Genomic DNA, 24,373 nt, shown 5'->3' on the forward strand with positions numbered 1-24,373 from the left:
AAAACAATCATTTTCACTGACTTTCCCCCCACTAGATGGCAGCAAAGCATTGCAGCCAGCTAGGGAGGTAAAACTAATAACAAAAATCTTTTGAAAATGGATTATGTAGTTTGCGTATACCGTACACATACAAATATACACATTTTCCCCTGCTCTCTCTTTTCTTTTTCTCCTCTTTCCCCCTTCATTTCTCATTCTTTCCCCCTCTTCTATGGTGTCCTCTCTCTCTCTCTCTCTCTTTTTACACTATTCGTATTACAGTGGTACTTCGGGTTACAGACGCTTCAGGTTACAGACGCTTCAGGTTACAGACTCCGCTAACCCAGAAATAGTACCTTGGGTTAAGAACTTTGCTTCAGGATGGCAACAGAAATCATGCGGCAGCGGTGCGGCGGCAGCAGGAGGTCCTATTACCTAAAGTGGTACCTCAGGTTAAGAACGGACCTCCAGAACGAATTAAGTTCGTAACCAGAGATATCACTGTATTATTAGCTTCCTTTCTATACATCTCTTTTTACCAACTTTCCATTTTTGTACATGTCTTTTGAATTTGCTTATACAGTACTAACATCATTTCTAATGGATCAGATAAGGTAATTCTGTATGTAACCACATCTAATGAAATGTGTGATTCTTCAGCTTTTCATTATATAAGCAACACCCCCCCCCCAAAAAAAGCAATGATCAGGCAATGCTAAGATATCTGAGCCACATGATGAAAGCATTTATCCAAACTCTTAGGAGAAGATATTTCCAGTTGTGTGACTAAGGCTGGAGCCTGGGCTAAGCATGTAAATTGTGTCACACAGCTATAAAACAGGAGGTGGGTGATTTTTTAGAGTGGTGGGCTGCAAAAGGGTGCTGAGGGTCCAGTCCTGTGGCTACCCAAGCAACAAAACCAACCTTTTAAGCTTCTCTAAGCAGGAGGCCGAGCAGAGGAAACCGCCTGGAACTTCTTCCATCTCTCTAAGAAGTTCAGTGGGATTGGGGCTCGTGAGAGGATCTTCTCAACGGTGGCTCAAAGAATATAGAGCCAGAGGATTTAGGGGAGCACGGCTAGTTCACCTGCCCTCAGGGCTGCAATAATGACAAACAGTGGAAGGTGAGAGGCGCAGGGCATCAAATTTTGGCATCACACAAGGCAGCACTGAAAATTTAAACCACAAGTCTGCCACTGGTAGAACTCCCTCCCCACAGAGGTACATCTAAGCATCATTCCTTTACAGCTTATGTCCATCTCTTGGGAAATTGAATAACTGATTTGGGTGCCCTCCCTATAATGCATTTTATAGACTGATTTTTTTAAACTGTTTGTTGTTTTATATATGTAGTATACCTTATGACCTTCTGGTGAAGGACAGGTAAGAAATGCTACTAATAATATGAATACTACTAATACTATGGGAAGCGGATGGCGCTATGTTCTAAACCACTGAGCCTCTTGGGCTTGCCGATCAGAAGGTCAGTGGTTTGAATCCCCGCAATGGGGTGAGCTCCCGTTGCTCTGTCCCAGCTCCTGCCAACCTAGCAGTTCAAAACCACGCCAGTGCAAGCAGATAAATACGGTAGGTACCGCTCCGGCGGGAAGGTAAACAGCGTTTCCATGCACTCTGACTTCTGTCACAGTGTTCTGTTGCGCCAGAAGTGGTTTAGTCATGCTGGCCACATGAGCCAGAAAAGCTGTCTGTGGACAAACACCGACTCCCTCGGCCTGAAAGCAAGATGAGCGCCACAACCCCATAGTCGCCTTTGATTGGACTTAACCATCCAGGGGTCTTTTACTTTTATCTTTACTATTAATACTACCAAGACTATTACTAATAACAGTATGAACACTACTACTACTAACTAATAATACCAGTAACTCAAAAGCGTCAATGTTATCCCTAGTGTTCTTGACCCCCGGGCTTCAGTTTCATACAGTGAGTTCCCAGTAAGCTCCTTAGGTACTCTGGGGTACTCTGAAGTTACACAATCCTATATTGTTTTCCAAGAGTCCACTCATTTTCCAACTGTCAGTCCTTAAGTAGCCAAAGCAGCATGACCCACACAAAAAAGGGACGATATCAGCAGACAAAGGGGGACACCAAGGTTTTCAGATGGACAATGAATTTTTGAGGAGGGAAACGAATCCCCTAAACAGCCGAATGCTGACTGACTGTTGCATGGCAGAACTGAAAATTATGGGGGGGATGGAATGGAATATCCTGGGAAAGGTCATGGCTGGCCGGCATCCTGAATAAGAGCACTCCAGACTCCACCATTTTGTTGCAGGTCACACTTATATGACCAAAACAGGAATCCTTCCGGTTTCTAAACATGCATTATTAGATAAGCCATAAAACAATTCAACTGACGGATGCCACTCTGTAGATTCTGAATTTCTCCAGTTTAGGTAGCTTGCGCGCATATTGAGCAGCAAGCCAGACCAGCACAAATCCATAAAAGCAGTGCTTTTTTCTGGGTATGCAAAGGGTATGCAGAAGAAAAGCATTGCCTAAAAGCACCATAAAAGCCCAACAACGTTAAACAACCAAAGGCTCCATAATCCTTCTGAATCACAACAAGCCTTTCCCAATTTCCTGAAGTTTCCACGTGATCTGCAGAAAGCAAAATAACTCCAGTAAGTCCATTTTAACCCAGACCCTCCTCGCTAACCTCTGGAGCACTGACAGGTACATTTGTAAAGCCAAAGGGCATAAACACTAAAACGGTGTAATCCCCTGCGACATACAAAGGCAGTGTCTGATTTGCTTCCATCTTCCAAAGATGTATGCTTGTTGCTGTGTGGTACCTAAGGTGTTAATGTACCTTCAGAAATCTCCGGAGTTGTTAACCCCAGGCAAAAGATCTGTATCTTTTAGGGCTGCCACTCTTAAATGTAACCTATAAAACCTCTTTTTTCTGCTAGAAGAAATGGACATTACCTCTTGGGCTGCAGTCAAGGCAAACAGCATGCTAAGGACATTGGACAAAAGAGGATTGGCTCAAGGGAAGTGGGGATTTATCAGAAAGAAACCTTTTCTTCCTCATTTCATTATATGTGGCTGGAGTGTTGACACTGAAAACAGAGGGCTAGCACTATGGGTTAGGCCCACTCAGAGATTTACTCAGAAGTAAACTCTACTAAGTTCCATGGGAGTTGCTCCCAGGTTAACTGCACATAGCAGAAGCGCAGGGAACATTTTTCAACCACAGGGCCACATTGTGTTGTGGTGAAAGCTTCTCAGATCTCGATGCTAAGCACCACGGAGCTGAGATTGGAGATAATCCCGAAGATCATAGAACTGCAGAGTTGGAAGGGACCCTGAGGATCATCTAGCCCAACCCCCCGCAATGCAGGAATATGCAGCTGTCCTCTCATAGGGGGATCGAACCTGCAAACCTTGGCATTATCAGCACCATGCTGATACACACATGGGTGGCGCTGTGGTCTAAACCATTGAGCCTCTTGGGCTTGCCGATCAGAAGGCGGGCAGTTCAAATCCCAATGACAGAGTGAGCTCCCGTTGCTCTGTCCCAGATCCTGCCAACCTAGCAGTTCGAAAGCACACCAGTGCAAGTAGATAAGTACGTACCGCTGCGGCGGGAAGGTAAACAGCGTTTCCGTGCACACTGGTTTCCGTCACGATGTCCTGTTGCGCCAGAAGCAGTTTAGTCATGTTGGCCACATGACCCAGAAAGTTGTCTGTGGACAAACGCCGGCTCCCTCGGCCTGAAAGCGAGATGAGCATCGCAACCCCATAATCGCCTTTGACTGGACTTAACCATATAAGGGCCCTTACCTCTAACCCCCCGAGTCAGCCACGATTGGACCTAATGGTCAGGGGTCCCTTTACCTTTACATTTTTACCTCTAACCCAGGGGTTGGCAAACTAAGGGCTGCGGGCTGGATCAGGCCCAATTGCCTTCAGGATCCGGCCAGCAGACTGTCCGTGGATTGGCATGGGGTTTCTGTTCGTTCGGGCTGTGCCATATCCCTCCCTGCCCCATTCCATTTCCCCCCCCCCACACTCCTCCCTCCCTCCTCCTGGCTTCTCCTCGCCTTGCCTAGAGGAGGATGAGGGCTAGGCTGAGCTGACTGAGTGCCATTTTAAGCAGTCCCTCTCTGGAGCCAGCCCTTTCGAGCCGCTCATCTTCCCTCTGCCGCTGCTGCCACCGCCGCCCTGGTGCTCCTGGGGGCCAGAAAGCAGAGCGGACGAGCTCGCTCTGCCTACCCACAAGAAGAACAAACAGTAGTGGTGGTGGTGGTGGCGGCAGCCCCTGGGAAGGTAAGCGCAGCGGCTGGGGCTGGGGCTAGAGGGTAGGACTACTTGCCCCCCTCACCTCTTCTTCCAGCTCTCTCCTCCCTAGGTGCCCCTTCTCTGGCCCACCACAAGGTCTGAGGGACAGTGGACTGGCCCATGGCTAAAAAAATTTGCTGACCCCTGCTCTAACCAGCTGAGCTCAGATAGAAAAGATCTCTTTCGCTGTTCTTTAGAGAGGATCTCAAAAGGTGACATTTGCTGGCTGTAGCACCCTTAGCGGGCGACAGAGCAGAAGGTGGTAGTAACCTGGTGCAGATTTATTTAGGGCTTTGTATGTAAGTAGCAGAATCCCCCCCAAAAAAGGCTTGGTGTCTGATTGGCAGCCAGTGCAGCACGCTCAGCACTGGCAGGATGTGTGCCCGATAAGGAGCACCAGCCCTCATCTGGGCTGTGGGGTCCTGCCCAAGCTGCAGCCTTGAGACCAGCGGCAAGGGAAGCCCCACATAGATTGCAATACAACAGTCCAGGCAGGGCTCCCCCCCCCCCCAGCTGTATGAAAGCAAAAATAGGCAGGTTAACAAGGTTGAACAGCCAGGTAAACAGGCACAATTCTAGGAAGACAAGCAGGCCGGGTGCCAAGAGGGGTCAGAAGGAAAGGGCAACCCGAGATGAGGTGGAGGATTAAACCAGCAGCACCTGAACCAGCAGCAGAACTTGAACTTCAGGTGCATGCCTGGATTACCAAGGATCAGGGCTTTTTTCAGCCAGAACTTTCCGGAATTCAGTTCCAGCACTTTTCAGGTCAGAGCTGTTGTCATTCAATAGAACGAGGGAGGCGTTCGTGACAAGTTCCGGCACCTCTTTTTCTAGAAAAATAGTACTGATTCCTGGGTAAGCTTCTTTGTGGACCCTGGGAAATGCTCTTCAAAGCAAAAGTCCAGCTTCGTTTAAGCAGCTTTAGTGCAAACAGATCTGTTCGCTGAGGCCTACCTGAGTCTGGCTGACCAAGCCTAGAGTGAGAAGGAAGTGAGCCCTGAGGAAAACCTAAAATGGCTCCGGATTCTGGTCTGCTAGGCCTAGTAGAAAACATGGAGTGGACTTTTAAACATTATAGTGGACTGGGTTTGATGGGCCGCTGCCTTCTTTATGGAGGTCCGAGGGACGATACCAGAAAGCCGAACATCGCCTCACCTAGTTTCCCCCTTCCTATTCTCATTGTTTTCCAGCCATCGTCTCTTCAGAGGATTTCTCCTGCCCAGATTAGGATTTAATTGTATTCCTAGTGAGTCCCTTCTGGTTGTACTCATTCTTTCAGATGAATGTTTCATCAATATGATTAGGATCACATCTCCAGTCTAGTTTATTCAGGCAATCCGTTGTGACAGCTCAGAGCATAATACTCCCTCAAGGAACTATTTGATACCATCCCTATCATTTTATTCAAATCGTAGTTTGCATTCCACACTGGCAGTATAATGTTATTCTCCCCTGGATTATATTTCATGAAATCCAGCAAGCACTAAAATCCTTCCCAAAAGGGATGAGATTAATATTTATATTAGCCGACATCATCATATAATTAGCATACGGGGATATTCTGCCAGGCAAGGAGGGGAAGAAAAGGCTGTGTGTGGTCATCATCAACATAATCATAAATCTCTCTGAAGAATCAGGCGCAAAAGAAGAAAGGAAAAAAGGAATTGAAAACGTGGCAATGTGCAAGGCTGCCTTGTGAAAAATGAACTTCTGCCCACAAAGATTTACCTCAGTAACCAATGTGAATGTGAATTTTATCAATGCTTCTTCTTCCAGTTACATGAAATCCTAAACATCAAGTTGATTGTCCCTGTCCAGCTCCTTTCCCCCATCATTACAGATCCTTAGTATTCTACAGTATCTATGGAAACCAATGGGTATCGTCCTATTCCAGGTGAAATCCAAAATTTTGGTCACCATCTTTAAAGACCTGAATGACTTGGACCCACAATAATTGAAGGGCTGTCTCCTCCATGTCGTTCTTTGCGAACCTGGTACCTTCCAGATGTTTCAGACTACAGCTCCCACCAGCAACAGCCAGTAGCGCACTGTTTGTAGTCCAAAACATCTGGAGTGCATGAGGTTGGTGAAGACTGCCCTATAGGAACGTGCCTATTCCCTTAGGCCAGGGGTCCCCAAACTAAGGTCTGCGGGCCAGATAAGGCCCGAGAGACTCGTTTATCCGGCCCATGGTGACCCCTGCCGCCCGCTCATACCAGCGCTGCGTGGCTGCCCACTTCCGGGTCGGAGGAGCGTTGTTTGCACATGCACAAGTGTTATTTCCAGTGCATATCCGGGTTGGAGGAGGCCCATGCACATGCGCACAAGCTATTTCAGGTGCTCCTCCAACCTGGAGGTGTGCCGAAAATAGCGTGCGTGCACGCATATGGGCACGCGCTCCCCCAGTGCAATTGGCGCTGGAGACACTGGCCCAAGGCGCGGTAAGTTTGCTGACCCCTGCCTTAGGCCAAGAATGGAGAACTTGTGGCCTGACAGACCTTGGTCAATTGTCAGGGATTATGGAAATTATAGTTCAACAAACACCTGGAGAGCCAGAGGTTCCCCACAGGTTTAAGAAGTGATCCCTCTCTGGGCTTTTGTGTTTTGATCCACTACTAATTCATTTCACTGTTTTTGATTATAGTCTTTGCTTGTATTTTTAAAATTGATTTTTGGTAATTAATTAACTTCTGCTGATGCAAACCACTTTGTGGATTTGCTTCTGGAATCAGAAAAGCAAGATATAAGTCCTCTGATAATCAGAGAGTTCTTAACCACGTATGGACAAATCCTTGTAGGCCCAACGTATCTGAGATACTGTCCTTCCCACTCTCTGCCATTGTGCTATCCGCTGAACGTTCTCTCTGATCCATGGCTTGGCTCTCCCAGAGGAGGAAAACCTGTATCTGGGCTGCAACGCTTCAGACTGCAGGTGTGCGCTCACACGATTAAGTGATCTTTCACACCGAAATAAATACATCCCAATGCATAGAGAATTAGCGTATCAGCCTGGAATCTGGTAATCTAATTTGTCCACCTGAAATCTGGGAGGAGTATTGCTCCCCACACAAAAGTTTACCACAAGGATAGGAACCTGTGGCTATCTATAAGTTGTTTTGACTCCAACTCCCATCAGCCCAAGTCAACTTAACCAATGGTCAGGGATGATGGGAATTGTAGTCCAGCAATATCTGGAAGGCCACAGGTTCCCCACTCTTGGTTGAACACCTCAGTGAAAGTTTGGCCTATATTGTCCTTGTTGCCTTCAAACCCCCTCCTCAATTAAATGCTGTCAGTCTTTGGCATAAACTATAGTTTCAGCTGACTTGTATCCTCTCTTTCATGTTTCTCCCTCAGGAAGGAAGTCACCATACCCCACCAGCTAGTGGAAGAGAGGACATGCTTAATTCAGAAATTCTTACTGGTGAGTGGATTGTCACTGGGGGAGCTTAGGCTGGTCTTTCTCTTTCACCCTGACCTGACTCGCAGGATTGTTGTAGATATAAAACGGGGAGGGGGAAAAGAACTGTGTTCATCACTTTGAACTTCTTGAGAACAAGTGCAGGATAAAAACTAAATAATTTTGCAGAAAATGTCCTTTCATCCATATAAAACTGGATTTAGAATTGCACCATAGCCTTTCATACATGCCCAAAATTGGAACGAGAGAGGCATGCTTACTCACATCTAGATATTCTGAGAATTGCTTCATCTGAATGAGGTGCAAGGTTAAACTTTGGGCATACAGAGAGAAAGCTGTATGGGTGTTAGCCTCATAGTCATTATACTGTGTTAGGGAGTGGGTGGCGCTGTGGTCTAAACCACTGAGCCTCTTGGGCTTGCCAATCGGAAGGCTGGCAGTTCAAATCCCCGCGACGGAGTGAACTCCTGTTGCTCTGTCCCAAATCCTGGCAAGCTAGCAGTTCGAAAGCATACCAGTGCAAGTGGATAAATAGGTGCCACTGTAGCGGGAAGGTGAATAGCGTTTTCGTGCACTCTGCTTTCCGTCACGGTGTCCTGTTGCGCCAGAAGCAGTTTAGTCCTGCTGGCCACATGACCCGGAAAGCTGTCTGTGGACAAACACCGGCTCCCTTGGCCTGAAAGCAAGATAAGCACTGCAACTCCATAGTCTCCTTTGACTGGACTTAACCATCCAGGGGTCCTTTACCTTTTTTTTTTTTTTTTACCATTATACTGTATTTTCTTGTGACTGCAAGCGATAGAAGAAAATACGCAGCAAATAGCAATGTGTTAATGGTATCCACTGAGCAAAGGTCCTGCTTGTTTGATACACCCACTTTTACCTTTCAGTTGTGTGTACCTTACGCTACTAGTTTATTATTGCTTCTAACCTATCGTGTAGTTATTTATTTATTTATTTATTTATTTCATTTATATCCCACCTTTTCTTCCAAGGAGCTCAACGGTAGCATACGTGGTTCTCCCTCCCTCTTCATTTAATCCCCATAAGAACCCTGCGAAGTAAGTTGGGCTGAGAGGCAGGGAATAGTCTAAGGTCACCCAGGTAACTTCATGGCTGAGTGGGGTTAAATCCAGGTCTCTTGGTCCTAATCCGACACTCTAACCACAGCACCACATTGGCGTATTTCCTCCAACGTGTCATAAACTTCTGTGCTTTTAATTTGATGGATAAGGAACGGTGAAGTTGCTCAAACTTATGAAACCATCTGCCTTCACAGCCTTCTTACCTACCTGGGGGGTGGGGAAACAATATTGTTAGGAGGAGTAAAGGTAAAGGACCCCTGACAGTTAAGTCCAGTCGCGAACTACTCTGGGATTGCGGCGCTCATCTCGCTTTACAGGCCGAGGGAGCCAACGTTTGTCTGCAGACAGTTTTTCCAGGTCATGTGGCTAGCATGACTAAGCCGCTTCTGGCAAAACCAGAGCAGCCCACAGAAACGCTGTTTACCTTCCTGCCAGAGCGGTACCTATTTACTTGTACTTTGACGTGCTTTCGAACTGCTAGGTTGGCAGGAGCTGGGAACAACGGGAGCTCACCCCGTTGCGGGGATTCGAACTGCCAGCCTTCTGATCGGCAAGCCCTAGGCTCTGTGGTTTAGACCACAGCGCCACCTGCATAAGCTTAGTTGATAGGGTTGCATAAGGAAAACATGGTGGGGCAGGTCAGTGGCTCATCCACTCTCCAGCATCCTGTTCTCACAGTGGCCAACCAGTTGCTTATAATAAATTCACAAGCAGGACCTGAGTTTAGGCACACTCCCCCATCTTGCTGTTCCCAGTGACTGGCATTCAGAAGCACACACCCTCCAGCAGTGGAGGTAAAACATAATACATCAGGGTTGACAGAAGCCATTGTAGCAGAAAGCTGTGCTTGCTGTGTATGCTCTTGGGCACTAGATGGCGTCACATTTGTTTTCTTTGAGGTTCTGGGAAGCTCCGATGCCCAGTTACCAGAGCTTTCATACTGTATCTAAAAAGAAAAACTCCAGAGCAGCATTTCTGCTTTCTTCCACACATAAAAAGGCAGAGGAAATAAGATCTGCTCCAATCCTGGAAATACCGTTTGGCCCTTGACCCATTGTAGGTGCTTTTTGTTTGTTTGTTTTTCAATAAAGCAATGCATAAAATGTATGAAATAAACAAATGACTGTGTTCTACAATTGCTTCCTACTACTAGGAAAAGGTCTCTGGACACAGAGCTCTTCCCAGACTCACTCTAAGCTCCTTGCGCTAATTAGAATCAGGGTGTTTCCAAATTGGTGCTTATCCTTTGACCGGCCTTTCTCATGCATGCAAGTTTTTCTCAGTGTCCACATGACATCATTTGTATGCATTGGAGCATGTGGGAGGGCACACACTCCTCAGGGTTTTTTCCTGCACACTTTCTCCAGAGTTCCCCAGAAGCCAATGGCTGACTCATCTCCTTTCACTCTGATTGACTCCAATCAGCGGGAAGGATATGAAGACCTTGGCTAAAAGGCTCCTCCTTCATCCCAATTGGAGGCCTCTAGGATGCTGGAGACAGAGACCCTGCTGCAGAAATAGTAGTGTATTTTTGACACACACACCCTCCACAACCCTAGGCCGCTACACCTGTGTGAATGCAATGCCCAATCATCTCTGAGCATTGGCGATGTTGGCTGGGGCTGATGGAATGGCAACAAGTTCACCTTGAAAACTAACTAGTAGTTACTAGTGAGTGATTCTCTTCCATTGGGCTAGATTCGGATTTACATCTGGCTGAGTACACAGGCATAGGATTGCACTGAGGCTGTAGTTCTGCGAAAGGAAATAATTCTGGGAGCAAGTCCCATTGAACACAACTGTACTCACTTCCAAGGTGATGTGCACTGGATGGTGCTATTTATTGTGGCATTTGTGGCCAGAGAGCTTATGCCAAAACCAGTCTGTTCCTCCTCCAAGTAATGGTAAAAAAGTAAAGGAGCCCTGGACAGTTAAGTCCAGTAAAAGGCAACTATAGGGTTGTGGCGCTCATCTCGGTGTTTGTCCTCAAACAGCTTTCCGGGTCCTGTGGCCAGCATGACTAAACCGCTTCTGGTGCAACAGAATGCCGTGATGCAAACCAGAGTGCACAGAAACAGTGTTTACCTTCCCGCCGCAGCGGTACCTATTTATCTACTTGCACTGACATGCTTTCAAACTACTAGGTTGGCAGGAGCTGGGACAGAGCAACAGGAGCTCACCCTGTTGCAGGGATTCAAACCCAGGGGGCACCTTGCCCATGGAGGCAAGTGGCATAGGGTGCCAGGGCGCCAAGTTCTGGAGAGCGTCAGGGAAGAGGCGGAGGCTGGGCGCAGCGCCTCCCGGCATCAGCTCGCCACCCTCACCCACCTTGCTGAAGCAGCGCCATGTCCGGAGCCTCCGCCTCTTCCCCGCCAGAGGAGCCACTAACTGCCTCCTCCAGCCCCACAAAGCTTGCCATAAAAAAGTGGGCAACTCTGGGAAATGGGGGGGGGGGGCGGAGGGATCTTTGCACCACGGCGCCGGATATACTTAAGATGGCCCTGTTCGAACCGCCAACCTTCTGATCAGCAAGCCAAAGAGGCTCAGTGGTTTAGACCACAGCGCCACCCGCATCAGTTCCTCCAAGTACTGTAAAATAACATGCTGTGTCAACTTAATGGGAGGAAGCCCCAATGAACATGAAGGGATTTACCTTTGAGTGACTGTCCAGATGATTGATTTACAGTACACCTCCCCTTCCTGATGTTCAGACATCCCCCCCACCCTTGTGGAGATTCCCATTCTTCGCTTAAATATTTGCATATTTGTTTCCATGCAAATATAGAAACTTCTTGCTCTCAGGGAAAACTAACCACAATGCTTTGTATCTCCTTACCTGGGAATGAATTCTCAGCATGTCTTACATTTAAGGAAACATATAGAGGATTGCCCTCCCCCCCCCCCCATTTTTTCATTTCCAGACAGGTGTTTATTGCAGGGTCCATGCTCCTTATTACTGAAAGTTGCTCTGACTCTTTTTGCAGTTATGGGTATGAGGGTACCAGTTCATACCCCTCCCCCGCCACCCATATAAACACCAACAGCTGGGAAACACTGGCCTGCGAGCGCTCCAACTGGAGAACAGCCTTTACCAAAGGTGTCATGGACTTTGAAGACACAAAGTCAGGAGGCAAGGGAGAAACGCGCTATGAGCAATGGACGCTTGGCAAATTCCTCACCATGATCAACTCACGCCCGGAAACCTATGTCCCCACTGTGGAAGGACGTGTGGATCCAGATTTGGCCTCCACAGTCACTTAAGGACCCACTGTTAAAACCGTGTTTATGGAAGACAATCTTACTTGGCTACGAGTGATCGCCAAAGAAGAAGACGACGACATGGATTTAGAAGGAACCATGGCTGTAAGAGGTAATATGCTTGTATTTTGTTCAAAATGCATAATAAAACTGATATGTATGGGCGTTGTTTTTTTAAAAAATCAGACTCGGCTACGAGTGATCGCCCAAGAAGAAAAAGAATTTTATTATTTGTACCCCGCCTTCTGATGGGGTTGTTCCAGCCACTCTGGGCAGCTTCTAACCTACACAAAAACAAAATAAAAGATTAAACTTTCAAAAGCTTCCCCAGGGCCCAGACGAGCCGAGATCCGCTGCTCCCTTCGCGAACTGACGCCTGGCCGCCCCCTGTACAAGGCAGCGGATCCTGCGCGGAAAGGAGCGCAGGCAAGCGCAAGTCCCTAGACGTGCTCCTCAGGGGGAAATTCTGGGACTGGGCACCAGGCGGGGAGGGGACCGGGTCAGGGGCTTTCCCGCAAATGGGTTTAAGATGGGATTAAGTGGTCCTCTTTGACTTGACACGATTAAAAAAAGCGCGTGATTTTCTCCACCCCTAGCAACTGGAAACCTGGACGGTTTGGAGAGGGAGGGTGTGCCCATCTTCTCGTCGCTTGTTTTCTGTTGGCACGTTTAAAGCGTACAGCTTCCCACCTCAAAGAATACAGGGAACTGTAGTTTACCCCCTCACCGAACTACAATTCCCAGCACGCTTAAGGTACTACGCTTCCCAGCATTCTTATTCTTATTATTATTTTTACGGGGGACTCGTGTGCTTGGCTGGCCTCAATTAACGCTTTAAATGTCTGGTGCGTATACAGCCTGTAAAGAACGATTTCCGACGGGGACCCCGGAGACATCCAGTTTCTGGACTCCCCAATGGCGGGGTCTCGTTTCGCTCTCGCTTGATAAAGACGCGCGCCTGAGAATCAACTCGCGCGCCTGAGAATCAACCAACTAAAAGGACGATTAAAAATAATAATCACCGGAAAGGCTGTGTATGTGTGTGGGCGCATTTGCCTGCGAGTTAGTCCATACATAATCGCTCTTGCAACTTTTCTGTGTCAAGCATTGCATTCACTTTCCTCTTGCCTTTGATCGTACACTGTTTAGATTAGAACCAGTAATTCAACGAAAAAAGCCAAACATTTCATTTACACAGCGCCCAGCGAGCCTATGTTATCGGGCAACTTACAAAAGAAACAAAAACTAATTCGGGCTGCAATCCTAACCCGACAAACCTGGGGGGAGGAAACCCCATTGAGCTGAATAGGACTTCCATCCGAGCAGTCACGGCTAGGACTGCGCTGTCAATAGCTTGAAAAAAAAATCTGAAAACATCGGTAGATCACTCGTCCTCAGCCTTCGAGTTTACGCGCAGACTTTAGCGAGGCTTGTTCCTAAGTAAACAGGCGGGGAGGTGGTGTGTTTGCGCGTACTTTGCGCATCCCCACAATACCGATCCCGCGGGTTTGCTGGGTGGCAGCCCCGGGTCGATCGTCGTCAAAGGACTGCTGTACCTTAAGTCCATTGCTTTCAATAGGTCTACGCTGCGTGTAACGTCGAATATTTACCCACTGTTGTTATATACTGCCTCATTTCATGGTCTCCACACACACAAAAGAAATACACAAAAATCTTTAGAGCGTAACTAAGGAGGAAAACAATGCATTGGAGGTGGGTTTTCCCTTTGGCTGTAACCAATGAGCACGGCTCCCGCTGCACAGTTCAGCTTAATGTACGCGCCCTCGGGGCAGGGAACAGTACTGCTATCCGCCCGCCCCAGAAAACCCCCTTACGCCATGCTTGATGCACCAGTTCCGGTGGTGGTGCAATGTAAAAGTCAATAAGGCGTGCAGCTCTGCAGTGGAGGTTACAGCCTGGAAACGGCGGGAGGCCAGGCCCGTCCGCCCCCTCGAGGCGTCTGTCGCTCGATCGGTGCGCCCCGCTGCCCAGGCGCAGCCTGCAAGATGCGCCGAGGCTCCTGCAACCCGCTGCCCGCGTCACCTTCGCGGAAAGCCGCCGGGGCTCTCTTAACTTTCCTCCGCGGTTATTGTAAACAAATAAGGCGCGATCCTCCAGGCCCCGCGATCTCGGTTTAAATATAGGCTTGTTTGTCAGTGTCATCCTTGGCGGATTAATTAGATACATTTATTCGCAATTTGGTGTCTGGCACCCCCATTTTAGGAATGCCTTATCACAAGGTGTTAATTGGGGCCAGCCAGGCACTTATGTTTCCATTAAACAGTGTGAGGACTTTTCGCAAGTTGTTTTTTTTCCTTCTCTCTCTCCCCCTCTACCTCTCTAACCCCACCCCCCAACCACCACCTTTTTTTTTTTTTTTTTTTTTTTGTTAACTGTGCAGTGCAAATATATACAGGCTGCTGCGCGAAAACACTGCGGCGGAAAGGGAAGGAGGGAGTTACTGAGCAACGGAAAACGAGGGAAAGAGACCTTGGGAAGAGGGAGAGAGAGAGGGAGGAGGGGCAGGCAGGGGAAAAAATGGTTTGGCAGAAAGGCAGAACCACGATCTTGGGAAATGATGGGGGCGCTGGGTAGTTTGGTGACCACCAGTTGGATCGTGGAAAATGGCAAGCCTTCGGCACGCACAGAACTCTTCATGCGGGGGGAGATGGGCAAAGGGTAAGAACTCTGTGGCTCAAAAAGCTGCCTATAATCGGAGCGCAGCGACCCGACGCAGCTTCTCGATGCCTTGGCCAAGGAGTCCCAGTCCAAATGGTCACTTTCCCGTTTGCCGCCCATGAAAAAGGATAGGCTGCCAAGGTTTGTAACGCTCAAAGCTCCGCGCGGCACAAGTAAAATCTCGCCCCACCAAAGCCAGCTTTATAATGATTCCCAAGCCTACTTCTGTTGAAGGAGGCAGGCAAATAGGACTGGAGCTTTTATCAGCTCTTTGCCTGCATATTCTGTTCCGGCGACCTTGCATGGCTCCGTCTGCAAACCGGGGGGGGGGGGGGGTCAGATGACCCAGCAATCGCAATGCACTTGATCCACACCACGTTTGGAAGCTTTGCCTTACGCATTCCCGCCCCGCGTCCGATCCATAGTGACAAGACGACCAGCTAGTTCTCTGACCCAAGGATGTACATTTCGCCGGGGCCGTCTAAAGTCCCCTTTTAAATCAATGCGCTCCATAGCAAGAGCGCTGTGGATCAGGTCGCGCTTAGATTTGTTTCATTTTAAAGCCGGGCTCTTTCAAAAGTTTTTGTTATTTACACGTCCCGTTATTGGGAAAATTAAAAGGGAGGCACCGCCCAGTTACCCGCGGTAGATGCGAGGAGCACAGCCCAGTTTTTAAAACTGGGAGCAGCGCGTTTTCAAGTGGGAAGAGAAGATACCGTACATAACGCGCGAGGATGGGCTCCCATTGCACCAGCCCTTCTCTAGGCAAGGTGGAGAGCTGCCGCTTTGATTTATATGGGAACAAAAGCTGAAGAAAAGGGGATCGGAGGGGCTCCCTCCTCCCTCGATTGCTTCACTTTCCCAGCGGGGAAACTCCCCGGCAGAAGGGCTTGTTTTGGCACCGCTGAGCGCCAAGGCCCGATTCGTGATCTCCTTCGCGCGGCTGGAGGAGAGGGAGCGCTCTCTGTATTTTCGGGGAAGGTGCAGAAGGCTTCTTGTCAACCGGCTCCCCGACTGCCAAGGCAAAAATACGCCTCGCTTCCGCGTCGACCTGGAGCGCAAGTTCAAGTAAAACATTCATAATGAATTTAAAGCACGCGAATAAAGAAAGACAAAATGCCCCGAGACGCGCTAGCCTGCATAGGACTAGATCTGACGCGCAACAGGAGTTTTAGACCCTGTTCTTCCTTGCTCCCATCCCAGTCTAGACTTTCTTTTTGAGTGATGCTAGGGAGAGGCAACCAGCTTCGGCAAATATCCACCTGGCAGGACTGGGCAACAGACCCACCTGCACAGTATCTGGGTAGGTAAAGTTGAAGCTTGCCAAACTCCCCAGCCCTGGTGTCTGGAGCAGGAGAAAGTGGGCAGCTCTTTCAGCTTAGCCCTGCAGCTGTTAGGAAGAGGAGCTGGGCTCTTGGTCCCCCCCCCCACTTTAAAAGAGCCCCTTCCCCATTATTGAAGGCCATCACTCATGTACGAGCCACTGAAGAAATTCCTGCATTTTGCTTTGGGTCCTCAGTGGACTAATTTCCCACTTTGGGATGGAGCACAGGAGGCCCTTTAAGTAGCTTTAGACTTCCACATTTTTTACATTTAATTATTATTATTTTAAATTTGTTTCTAAGGTCCTGCTGCAAACTTATTACTAACAAGGGATAGAGGGCACACAGACTCTCAATTCTCCTTTGCAGAATTCAGCACCTATCATTGCAACACATTTATTAAAAATCATTATATACAGACAACCCCCCCTGCCGCCCCACCCCTGCAATAAAACTAATGCTTTGTTTTAAAGTCTTTTGCCACCTCGGCATTGTCTCATAATATTTATAGATTGAGCAAGAGGAGTTACAACACTCAGTTCAGAACGGCTGAAAAATACATTCACCACCTACCAATAAATATATATTTTGATGTACTCTCAGCATCAGAATCCACTTTGAAGTTGTTTTAAATAAAGAACTCCCAACACACACCGGCTTCAGACACTCAACTGCACTGCCATGACTAGAACTACACAGAATGTTTTGTCATAGTCCACAATATATCTAGACAACACAGAGCTGTACATTTAATACTGGGTTTTTGCTACCTTTGTAGGATTCCTTCACTGCCATAACTTTCTGCCAAGTCATTTAAAATATCCCCAGAAAAAAAGCAAGGCTTAGTCATTGAGCCAAAAGTTTGGTTTTTGCATACATCATGAAGAAATATTCTATTGATAAAGCCTCCACTTTGAATATTTCCACTATTCAGCTACAACAATAGATCCAATAGGGTAGTAATTTGTTCAATAAGCACCTAACTCTTCCCTCAAACTGTTTGTTAGTGCACAGCACTTACGCACTGGCCAGATTGTACAACCTTTGCTTTATTACCCCCTCCTTTCCTGGCCCTTTCTGAAAGCCACACTTAAAATCAGAATGATGCTTAGAGATTCTCCCTCGCTGTCTCCTTAGCTGGGGGTGGGGAGCAGGAGGGGGTGGGGGTAAAGAGGCCAAGTCATTTTGGAGTGCTACCCAGTTTCTTCCCTTTTTTACCTGCAGAAGTCAGTCAAAAAGCTTTGGCACCTTCTATGGAATTGCACAAGAACATTTTTTTTCAAAAAGGTGGGAAGGTAAAGAGTTCCTTTGGCAACATTTTTGCAAAAGACCTCCGCAACACCACTGAAAGATTATAGCCAAGTCAAGTTCTGACACAAAGACTAGGGCTTAAGAACTGGTATAGAAAGCATAGTAGCCCATGCCTTTGGAAGTGTCTTTGCCATAGTCCTCAGCATTAATGTCCTCACACTTCATCGTGGGGGAGTTTTCGTTGCTGGACGTGCTTGGGGAGAGTCGCCGCCTTTTGCAAGCGCCAGTGTAGACTCCAGAATCGTTTGAATCTAGAGATTTTATGGATGGCGGTGTCTCTATCCAGGACGACCCCATTTCTTCTTTCACTTTCTCCTTAGAAAGCAGGTCTTCGGAGAAACCTGGGGGGCTTGTCCTGGAGGCCCAAGGTAAGCCAGCAGACATTTTCCTCTGGTAAGAGCCTCTGCTCCCCCATCCAGCCATGGAGGAGAACGTAGGGTCAGGGTAATAGCCCAAGGCATGGGATGTCTGCAGGGGGAGGGACTTGATCCCATAAGGAAGTAAGGTACTAGGAGAGTAGTCTGTTTCGTAAGAGTTCATGTCCAGTTTGTTGGCCCCAGACTGCTGGACTGGAGTGACAAACCATCTCTGTGGAGGATTGGCCACCTCTTCGTTCTGCTGAGGCGAGAGGAGGCCGTTTGTCTGAGGCACAGTTCTTTCCCCGTTATAAAATCTAGTCGGTGGCAGGTTGTTGACAAATTGTTCCTGGAAGAAGGGTTGCACGCTGTACCGGGCTCCTGGGACAATCTGGTGGGATCTAGGAGAATCCGTGGGAGATGGAGTTAATCTGTCATTTTCTGAAGCTGTGTACATGCTACAAACACAAGAGAAAAACGCCTAAGATATTGTTCTTTACCATTTAGAATGTTGGCATTAGCATGCAAGGAGGGATGGCTCAGCCCCAAGGAGATCATGCTGGACTGGCCATTTATTTTATGGTCAAGATTAAAGTCAACAAATATTAAAGTCCATTTTAATGTATACTTTCTGCAAATTCTCCCAGTTAAGTTCACTTTGAAACACAATATAAAAAGTTCAGCTAGGTGAGGAACATTAAAAAAACACAAATGAATATTTATTTATTTATTTATTTGCAGTGGTGTATGTGCAAATTTAGACCTTATTCCAGAATAAAATTTTGTGCTATTTTTACTTTCTGCAAACCCAGTCAGTTGCCTCTGCTGCAATTTAGGTAAGTGAAGAGGTGAAATAGTTTGCAATCTAACATTCATTTTCACCTAGATGGGAGACTATTTTTGCTTAGAAGAAAGTTCCATCGCTCTCAAGTAAGACACCTTGAAGATTGTTGCTAGCTACCAATACAAAAGCTCTTAAATTAATATACTTTTAAAAATCTGCACTTTTATGGAATAGAATTATTTGTACCACATAGAGATGAGAATACTACTTACGAATCATAGTTGTCCCGAAAGCCTTTTGCAAAAGGATTATGGTCAATTTTAAGCTGTGTGATCTGAAAAGTAAAGACAAAATAGTGGTGTCTACTTAGATACCTCAAAATCTGTAAAAAAGACGACGATAATTTCCTTTGTACATGCAAAAAGGAGAGGTACTTATTTAGAAAGCTTTTGTGTATTTCTTTAGGAAATCAAGTTAACAACTGTATCTACAGCAGTGGTAAAACAGACAGATGTAGAGCTGCTTGAGTGGTATTCAGCTATGTTTTACTCTGAGTATACCCACTGAAATGAACACAACTAAACTAGGTCCATTAATTTCAATGGGTTTACCTGGAGTAAAACTCAGTTCAATACCACCCCTTGCTTCCAGTTAACAAAGTATTTAAAGCTCCATTTATCACTCTCTTTGTGTTCCTATTTTACCTCTTAATTTATGAAGGGTATCATAGCGCACCCCAGATAAAAGCTATTTAGCATACCAAGCATATTTTATCCTTACATCAGTGTTCTGATATGCAGTCACAGCAATGAATTGTGTTTCAGGGAAGTTAAATGTCTGTGTCTTAGAGGAGTCATTCATGTCCTCAACACCATCTTCTGTCACTTCCACAATGTGGAGACGAGGCTGATATTTATGCAGAGATTGAAGTACTATCATCTGGAAAAGATGAACACTGAGTTAGTGCACAATACTTTTTTAAAAATCCACCTGACATAGGGAAGGATAGTTTCAAATTTTGCAAGCCTTTAATACGGCACTAGTTCCCATGTCCACATGCCAATTTATAACTTTAAAAAAGGGACAAGATGTACTGTCGAGATGACTCCAGCAAATTCAGAATTTACTGGAGACCCGTTTCAAAAACCTACTGAATCTTCCTTCAGGTTCCAGGAACCACAGATCAACTAAGCAAACCAAATTTAAGTGTGTTGTTTTACCTGAGTATTATTATTATTGGCCCCTTTGTTATTAGTTAGTTTTAGTTTTCCAAAAGAGATCTCTTGTCGCATCCAGTGGGCTCCAGTGTTGGGAGATTCAGGATGAACATAAACCTTGTTACCTGTAAGATGGAAAGAAGATGAGAGTCAGGGAAAGGTGCATTTCATCTCTCCTGCGTGTACTTGGGTGAATTAGACATTTCCCCAAATCAGACATAACACCAAGATGAAATGCACTCTCTCTTGTGTGCCACGACAAAGGAAATACTTGCACACAAGAATGCACATCTAATAGGATGCTGGGTTGCAGCCATTCACTTGCAGTGGCAGAGAGTCTGCAGGATCTGTAATTAAACCATGAGCATGAAAGGGGGAAAGAAGGAAACATGCTGAGCCTTCCTTTAATTTCTGAGCAAGCTGGAGTAAAGGAGTCTTCCAACCCCCCCTTTTTTAAAAAGCACAAAGTCACTTTCTGGAGAGGATTCATCTCCTTTAGATTCAGAAGTCACATTTCAAAAGGCTGTATGACAAGGCAATTAATTTCCTTGCCTTCCTTGTCTATAAAGAGCTTTGCATCTGGATTCTGGATGAAGCAAATGAAGGCATGGAAGGAAGCTGAAGGCAAGAGAAAAAGTCTCCTTGCCTGCCCCTTCCCCAATCGCTTACCTTGCATGTTGTTATCGGCTTTGCCACACGTCACCCACTTTCCCCCTTGGAAGCGCCAGTGGTTGGGATCCGCCAAGATCACTTCCACGAAGACGTTGTAGTGGGCGGTGGGGTTGAGGCCGGTGATGTTGAAGCTCAGGAAGGGGAACATCCGCCTGGTATTGGAAAGAGAAAGGAAGGGGGGAAGGCGCGCATTTAGAAAAAGGGAATCGAGGCCGCCTGCATCCCTGAGCCAGGAGCCCCCGCCGATGCTCTTTGGCAGCGCGCTCCAGCCTCGGCTAGCGCCTGGACCGAGAGCGGGAGGCAGATGGCGGCTCCCCTCGCGGGGTTTATATTTAGAGAGAGCCGCCACGAGAGGCTTTGGCTCAAAGTCTTGCTCTTCTGCGAACATCCAGAGCGACGGCCTCGGAAGGAGAGATCGGAGAGGGCAGCCTTTCAATTGCAGCACCTCGAAGGAAGAGGGACACCACCAATCCCATTCCAAATATACCATGATCCGAAGGCTGCAGTAGTTTCAAGCCCTCGCTTGCCCTAGGTTATAATTTATATATCACACGCACAGAATTCCCAGGCTCTTCGGACAGAAACTAATGGCACATTCTGTTTCCCACCCCGGCCCCAATTCTTTTATCTCAATCAACCATTATGATGGACTGATAGTGCCGGTTTAGGGAACACAAGAAACCAAATATATTTAAATGGCGGGGGGGGGGGGGAGAGAGATGGAAAGAAACCCTACAAGTATGTCTGTCCTACTTCGAATCAAGCACAAGGGTGATTTTGGTGGGGAAGGTTTCGATCGACCAGTCATTTGTTATAATTGCACTCCGGTACCCCCAATCCCTCAAATCCTGAAATTTGGTTGGTCTCGCTAGTGCCATAAATCCAGGGCGTTGCCTTCCTCCCCCAGTTTAACGTCCCGATCGTAAACTAACGAAAAAGAACCTTATTACGATCGGATTTTATTTCCAAGCAAAAGCAAGTCCGGTTTTCTGATGCTTAAAAACACCGGCACTACATAGCTCGATTTAAGAAATTTCTTCTTTAAAAAAATAAAATAGTTTTGTTATTTCTTTTGAATCGAATTCCTGCCCCCCCCCCATTAGCGTATACTTTTAAGTACATGAACTGGAAAAAAATGAGTTTCAGAGCGCAAACCTGAGCATGTTAGTTTCCTATTTAAGCCCCCCGGTGTCCAGTGGCGATTACTCTCGGGTAAATGTGCACAGGGAAAACTTTAAGCCGGGGGAGAGAACAACTGTTGACAATCCGGGGAAACCTGGGCCACACCTGATGACAGGCACGCAAATGCAGAGAGCAAATGCAAACCAATTCCGCCCCGGATCCCTTAAAACTAAACCGAGTTTTCCCAAGCTCGCTCTTAATTTGATGAGATCCCGCGCCGAAAGCTCCTCGAGCCGCTCTCCCAAATCGGTTCCTCCCAAACGGATTACCTCCGCGCCATTTCCTCGCAAATCCGATCTGCCCCAAAGCGCGCCGCCCGCCCCGTGTCCCGCAGTCCCGTCGCCCCCCCCCCGACTCCCCAGGAAAGAGACAAGCAGCGGCGTTACCTGCCCTGCTTGGTGATGATCATCTCGGTCTGGTGCCGGTGGAACTTGAGCCAGAGCGGCCGGTTGCACAGGAAGACTTGAGCTCGGAGCGCGCCCGCCCCGCCGGGCATCGCCAGCGCGCCCAGCCCGCCGCACGAGCCCGCCGCCGCCGCCGCCGGGTAGGGGCTGTAGAGGCTGCCCGGAGGCGCCCCCTGGCCGTACTGGTAGGCGCCGGCCGCCGCCGCGAAGGGCGTCCTGCCTGCCGCGCTGGGAAAGCCCCCCGGCGGAGACAGGACCGAGCCGTAGGGGTAGCGCGCGCCGCCCGCCGCCGGGTACATGGAGCCCGGCTGCGCGCCGCCCGCCGCCCCGGCGTAAGGGAACAGGGCGCACGGGCCGCCCAGCTCGCCGCCGCCGCCGCCCTGCGGGCCGGGCGACTGCAGGTAGTAGCGCTCGGGGCTCAGGCCGTCCAGAGTGTAGCGCGCCGGCGCCGGAGCCGGAGGCAGAGGCTCTTCCTCCGCCGGGCAAGGCGAGCCTTTGCGCCCGCCGTCGGCCCCCGAGGCCGCTTTGGCGGGAACCTGGCCGGCGGCGCCAGCGACGAAGGGAGGCGTGTCGGCCGCCGCCTCGGCCTCGCCCAGCAGGCCGGCCGCCGGAGGCCCCGAGGCGCCGCCAAACTTCTTCGCGCCCTTGTCCAAGTCCAGGCGCGGCGGAGACCCCGAGCTGAGGTGGCGCGTCGAGCCGCCGCCGCCGCCGCCGCCGCGGCCGCCCGCGCTCTCCAGCGGGTAGAAGGGGGCGCCGGGCAGGTTGGCCGGGCTGCCCAAGAGTTGCTCCCCCAGCTGCATCGCCTCAGATGAGCCGCCCCGCTCGCCACCCGCCCCAGAAGTCCCCTCACAACTCCGAGAGAGCGGCTCTGCCGGGAGGCGCAAAACTAGGCGCTCACTTCGCCTCAGCCGGCGACACAACAACGTCCTTGGTTCCCCTCAAAGGCACCGAACAAGGGCTTGGGCCGCCTTCTGTGGCAGCCTCATTTACAAAAAGAAGAAGCCGCCCCCACCCACCTGACCTTCCCGCCTTTAAATGCCACACAATTGACTGCGATTGACCAAGCCGGGGAGCGTTTTTATAGGCGCGCGCGCGCGCTCCTCTCCCGCAGCCGGGGAGGGGCTTGGAGGCGGCTCCATTCGCCGGCGAACCTCTCCTTCCCTCGCCCACCTATTGGCTGGTCTCGGTGACACTAATTTAATTAGACAGCTACTAATTGGAACAAGTCACCTGCGACTCTTAAGTGCTTTTTAAAATAATTTTTAAAAGATCCCACACACCAGCCCCCTCAATTCTTTACATGAAACTTTTCACGGACTTTATGAGGCGGGGTGTGGGGAGAAGCTGCTGGGTATTTAGAGTAGCCCTTACTTGACGTGGGCTAACCAAAAACACTGCGATTAAAGCTTTCCTTAAAATGTAAAAAGCGAGGCCTGGTTTTTTGAGCGACGTCCTTTGGAGGCCACAAGTCAACTTTCTGAGGGGAGGAGATGAAAAGGGAGCCGACGCTTCAGAGCTCAGCGGGGCCGTCTGCGTCCTAAGCGGCCATTTCCCTCTTTCACGAGGGGGGCTTCGCCTTCCTGGGCTGGCCGGCCTCGGAAAGCTCCCTCAGCAGCGGCGGCTAAAGGCTCCCCTCAGCCCTGTCAGCGCTGGAGGAGGGAAGAGGCGACGGGGCCCATTCCACACCTCCCCTCGAAAAGGCGATGGGCCCCATTAAGGCGTCTGGGGCCGGAGTCCGGCCTCTTCCCTTCTCCCCGCGTCGAAGCCGTCGCGCCCGGCCCCCTTCCCCGCTTTATACGCCGCGGCTGTTGCGTCGGGATGTGTTTGTGCAAGACCTGCCGAGCACTTCACACCTTCGCCGGGATTTCCTTTAAACCAGGCGGGGGAGGGAAAGGACGAGTCGCGCTCTCGCTTCAGAACACCCTCGCCTCCTTCTTCCCCCTCGCTTTGAAAGGGGGAGGGAGAGAGAGGAAGAAAGCGAAGCCCGGGAGGGGGGGGAGAGAGGACAGGGGAAGGGGAAAGGGTTTGCCAAGGCAATTGGCTGCTGCCGAAAACAAACAAACAGATCTGGCTTCCCTCGTCTGAAGGAAGCAGGGCGATACACAGATATTCCACAGCAGCCCGACGACTCCTTTCTAGGCCCGAGCGAATCGGACGGCTAACGTAACTCGCTTCTTTCAAGACCTTCCCCGCGAAAGCGCTTTCCCTTAAGAAACTACGCCTAGAAGCGCAACGATGGAATCTGGTCTGAATCTGGATCGTCTGCTGCTTCGGTTTCGTTCAAGACACCAAGCAAGAAGGGAGGCGAAATGGTCCGTCCCATGAACAAGAAAAAAGCGAGGAAAGCTTTCCAGATTTCGCTGGAGATTCAAGCTGAGCCTGATCAGTTTCAGAGCCCA

General features: G+C 48.9%; 1 protein-coding gene and 1 long non-coding RNA gene across 10 annotated transcripts in view; one reads left to right on the forward strand and one right to left on the reverse strand.

The window, feature by feature from the left end:
- Nucleotides 1-4,580: 4,580 nt before the first annotated feature.
- LOC308459603 overlaps nucleotides 4,581-24,373 on the forward strand; it is a 28,023-nt gene continuing 8,230 nt past the window's right edge. Inside the window, exons 1-2 of the long non-coding RNA XR_013978212.1 lie at nucleotides 4,581-5,138; nucleotides 7,641-7,707. This is a non-coding gene — a long non-coding RNA (uncharacterized lncRNA). The remainder of the gene's footprint in view (nucleotides 5,139-7,640; nucleotides 7,708-24,373) is intronic.
- Nucleotides 16,305-24,373, reverse strand: part of EOMES (eomesodermin) — a 161,256-nt gene continuing 153,187 nt past the window's right edge. For 7 of the 9 annotated variants that reach the window (XM_080974765.1, XM_080974768.1, XM_080974767.1 and 4 more), the window contains 5 exons: nucleotides 20,386-20,540; nucleotides 19,720-19,841; nucleotides 19,280-19,438; nucleotides 18,772-18,833; nucleotides 16,454-18,173 (listed from right to left, as the gene is read on the reverse strand). In XM_080974765.1, the coding sequence (XP_080830891.1) occupies nucleotides 17,438-18,173; nucleotides 18,772-18,833; nucleotides 19,280-19,438; nucleotides 19,720-19,841; nucleotides 20,386-20,536 (1,230 nt within the window). In that variant the 5' untranslated portion in view covers nucleotides 20,537-20,540 and the 3' untranslated portion in view covers nucleotides 16,454-17,437. Of the gene's footprint in view, nucleotides 18,174-18,771; nucleotides 18,834-19,279; nucleotides 19,439-19,719; nucleotides 19,842-20,385; nucleotides 20,541-21,956; nucleotides 23,047-24,373 lie in introns of those variants that run through there. The other 2 variants (XM_080974761.1, XM_080974763.1) reach the window with 2 other exon arrangements.

Source organism: Podarcis pityusensis (genome assembly GCF_964106645.2).
Source record: "Podarcis pityusensis genome assembly, chromosome: 12".
In the NCBI taxonomy this organism is placed as follows: domain Eukaryota; kingdom Metazoa; phylum Chordata; class Lepidosauria; order Squamata; family Lacertidae; genus Podarcis; species Podarcis pityusensis.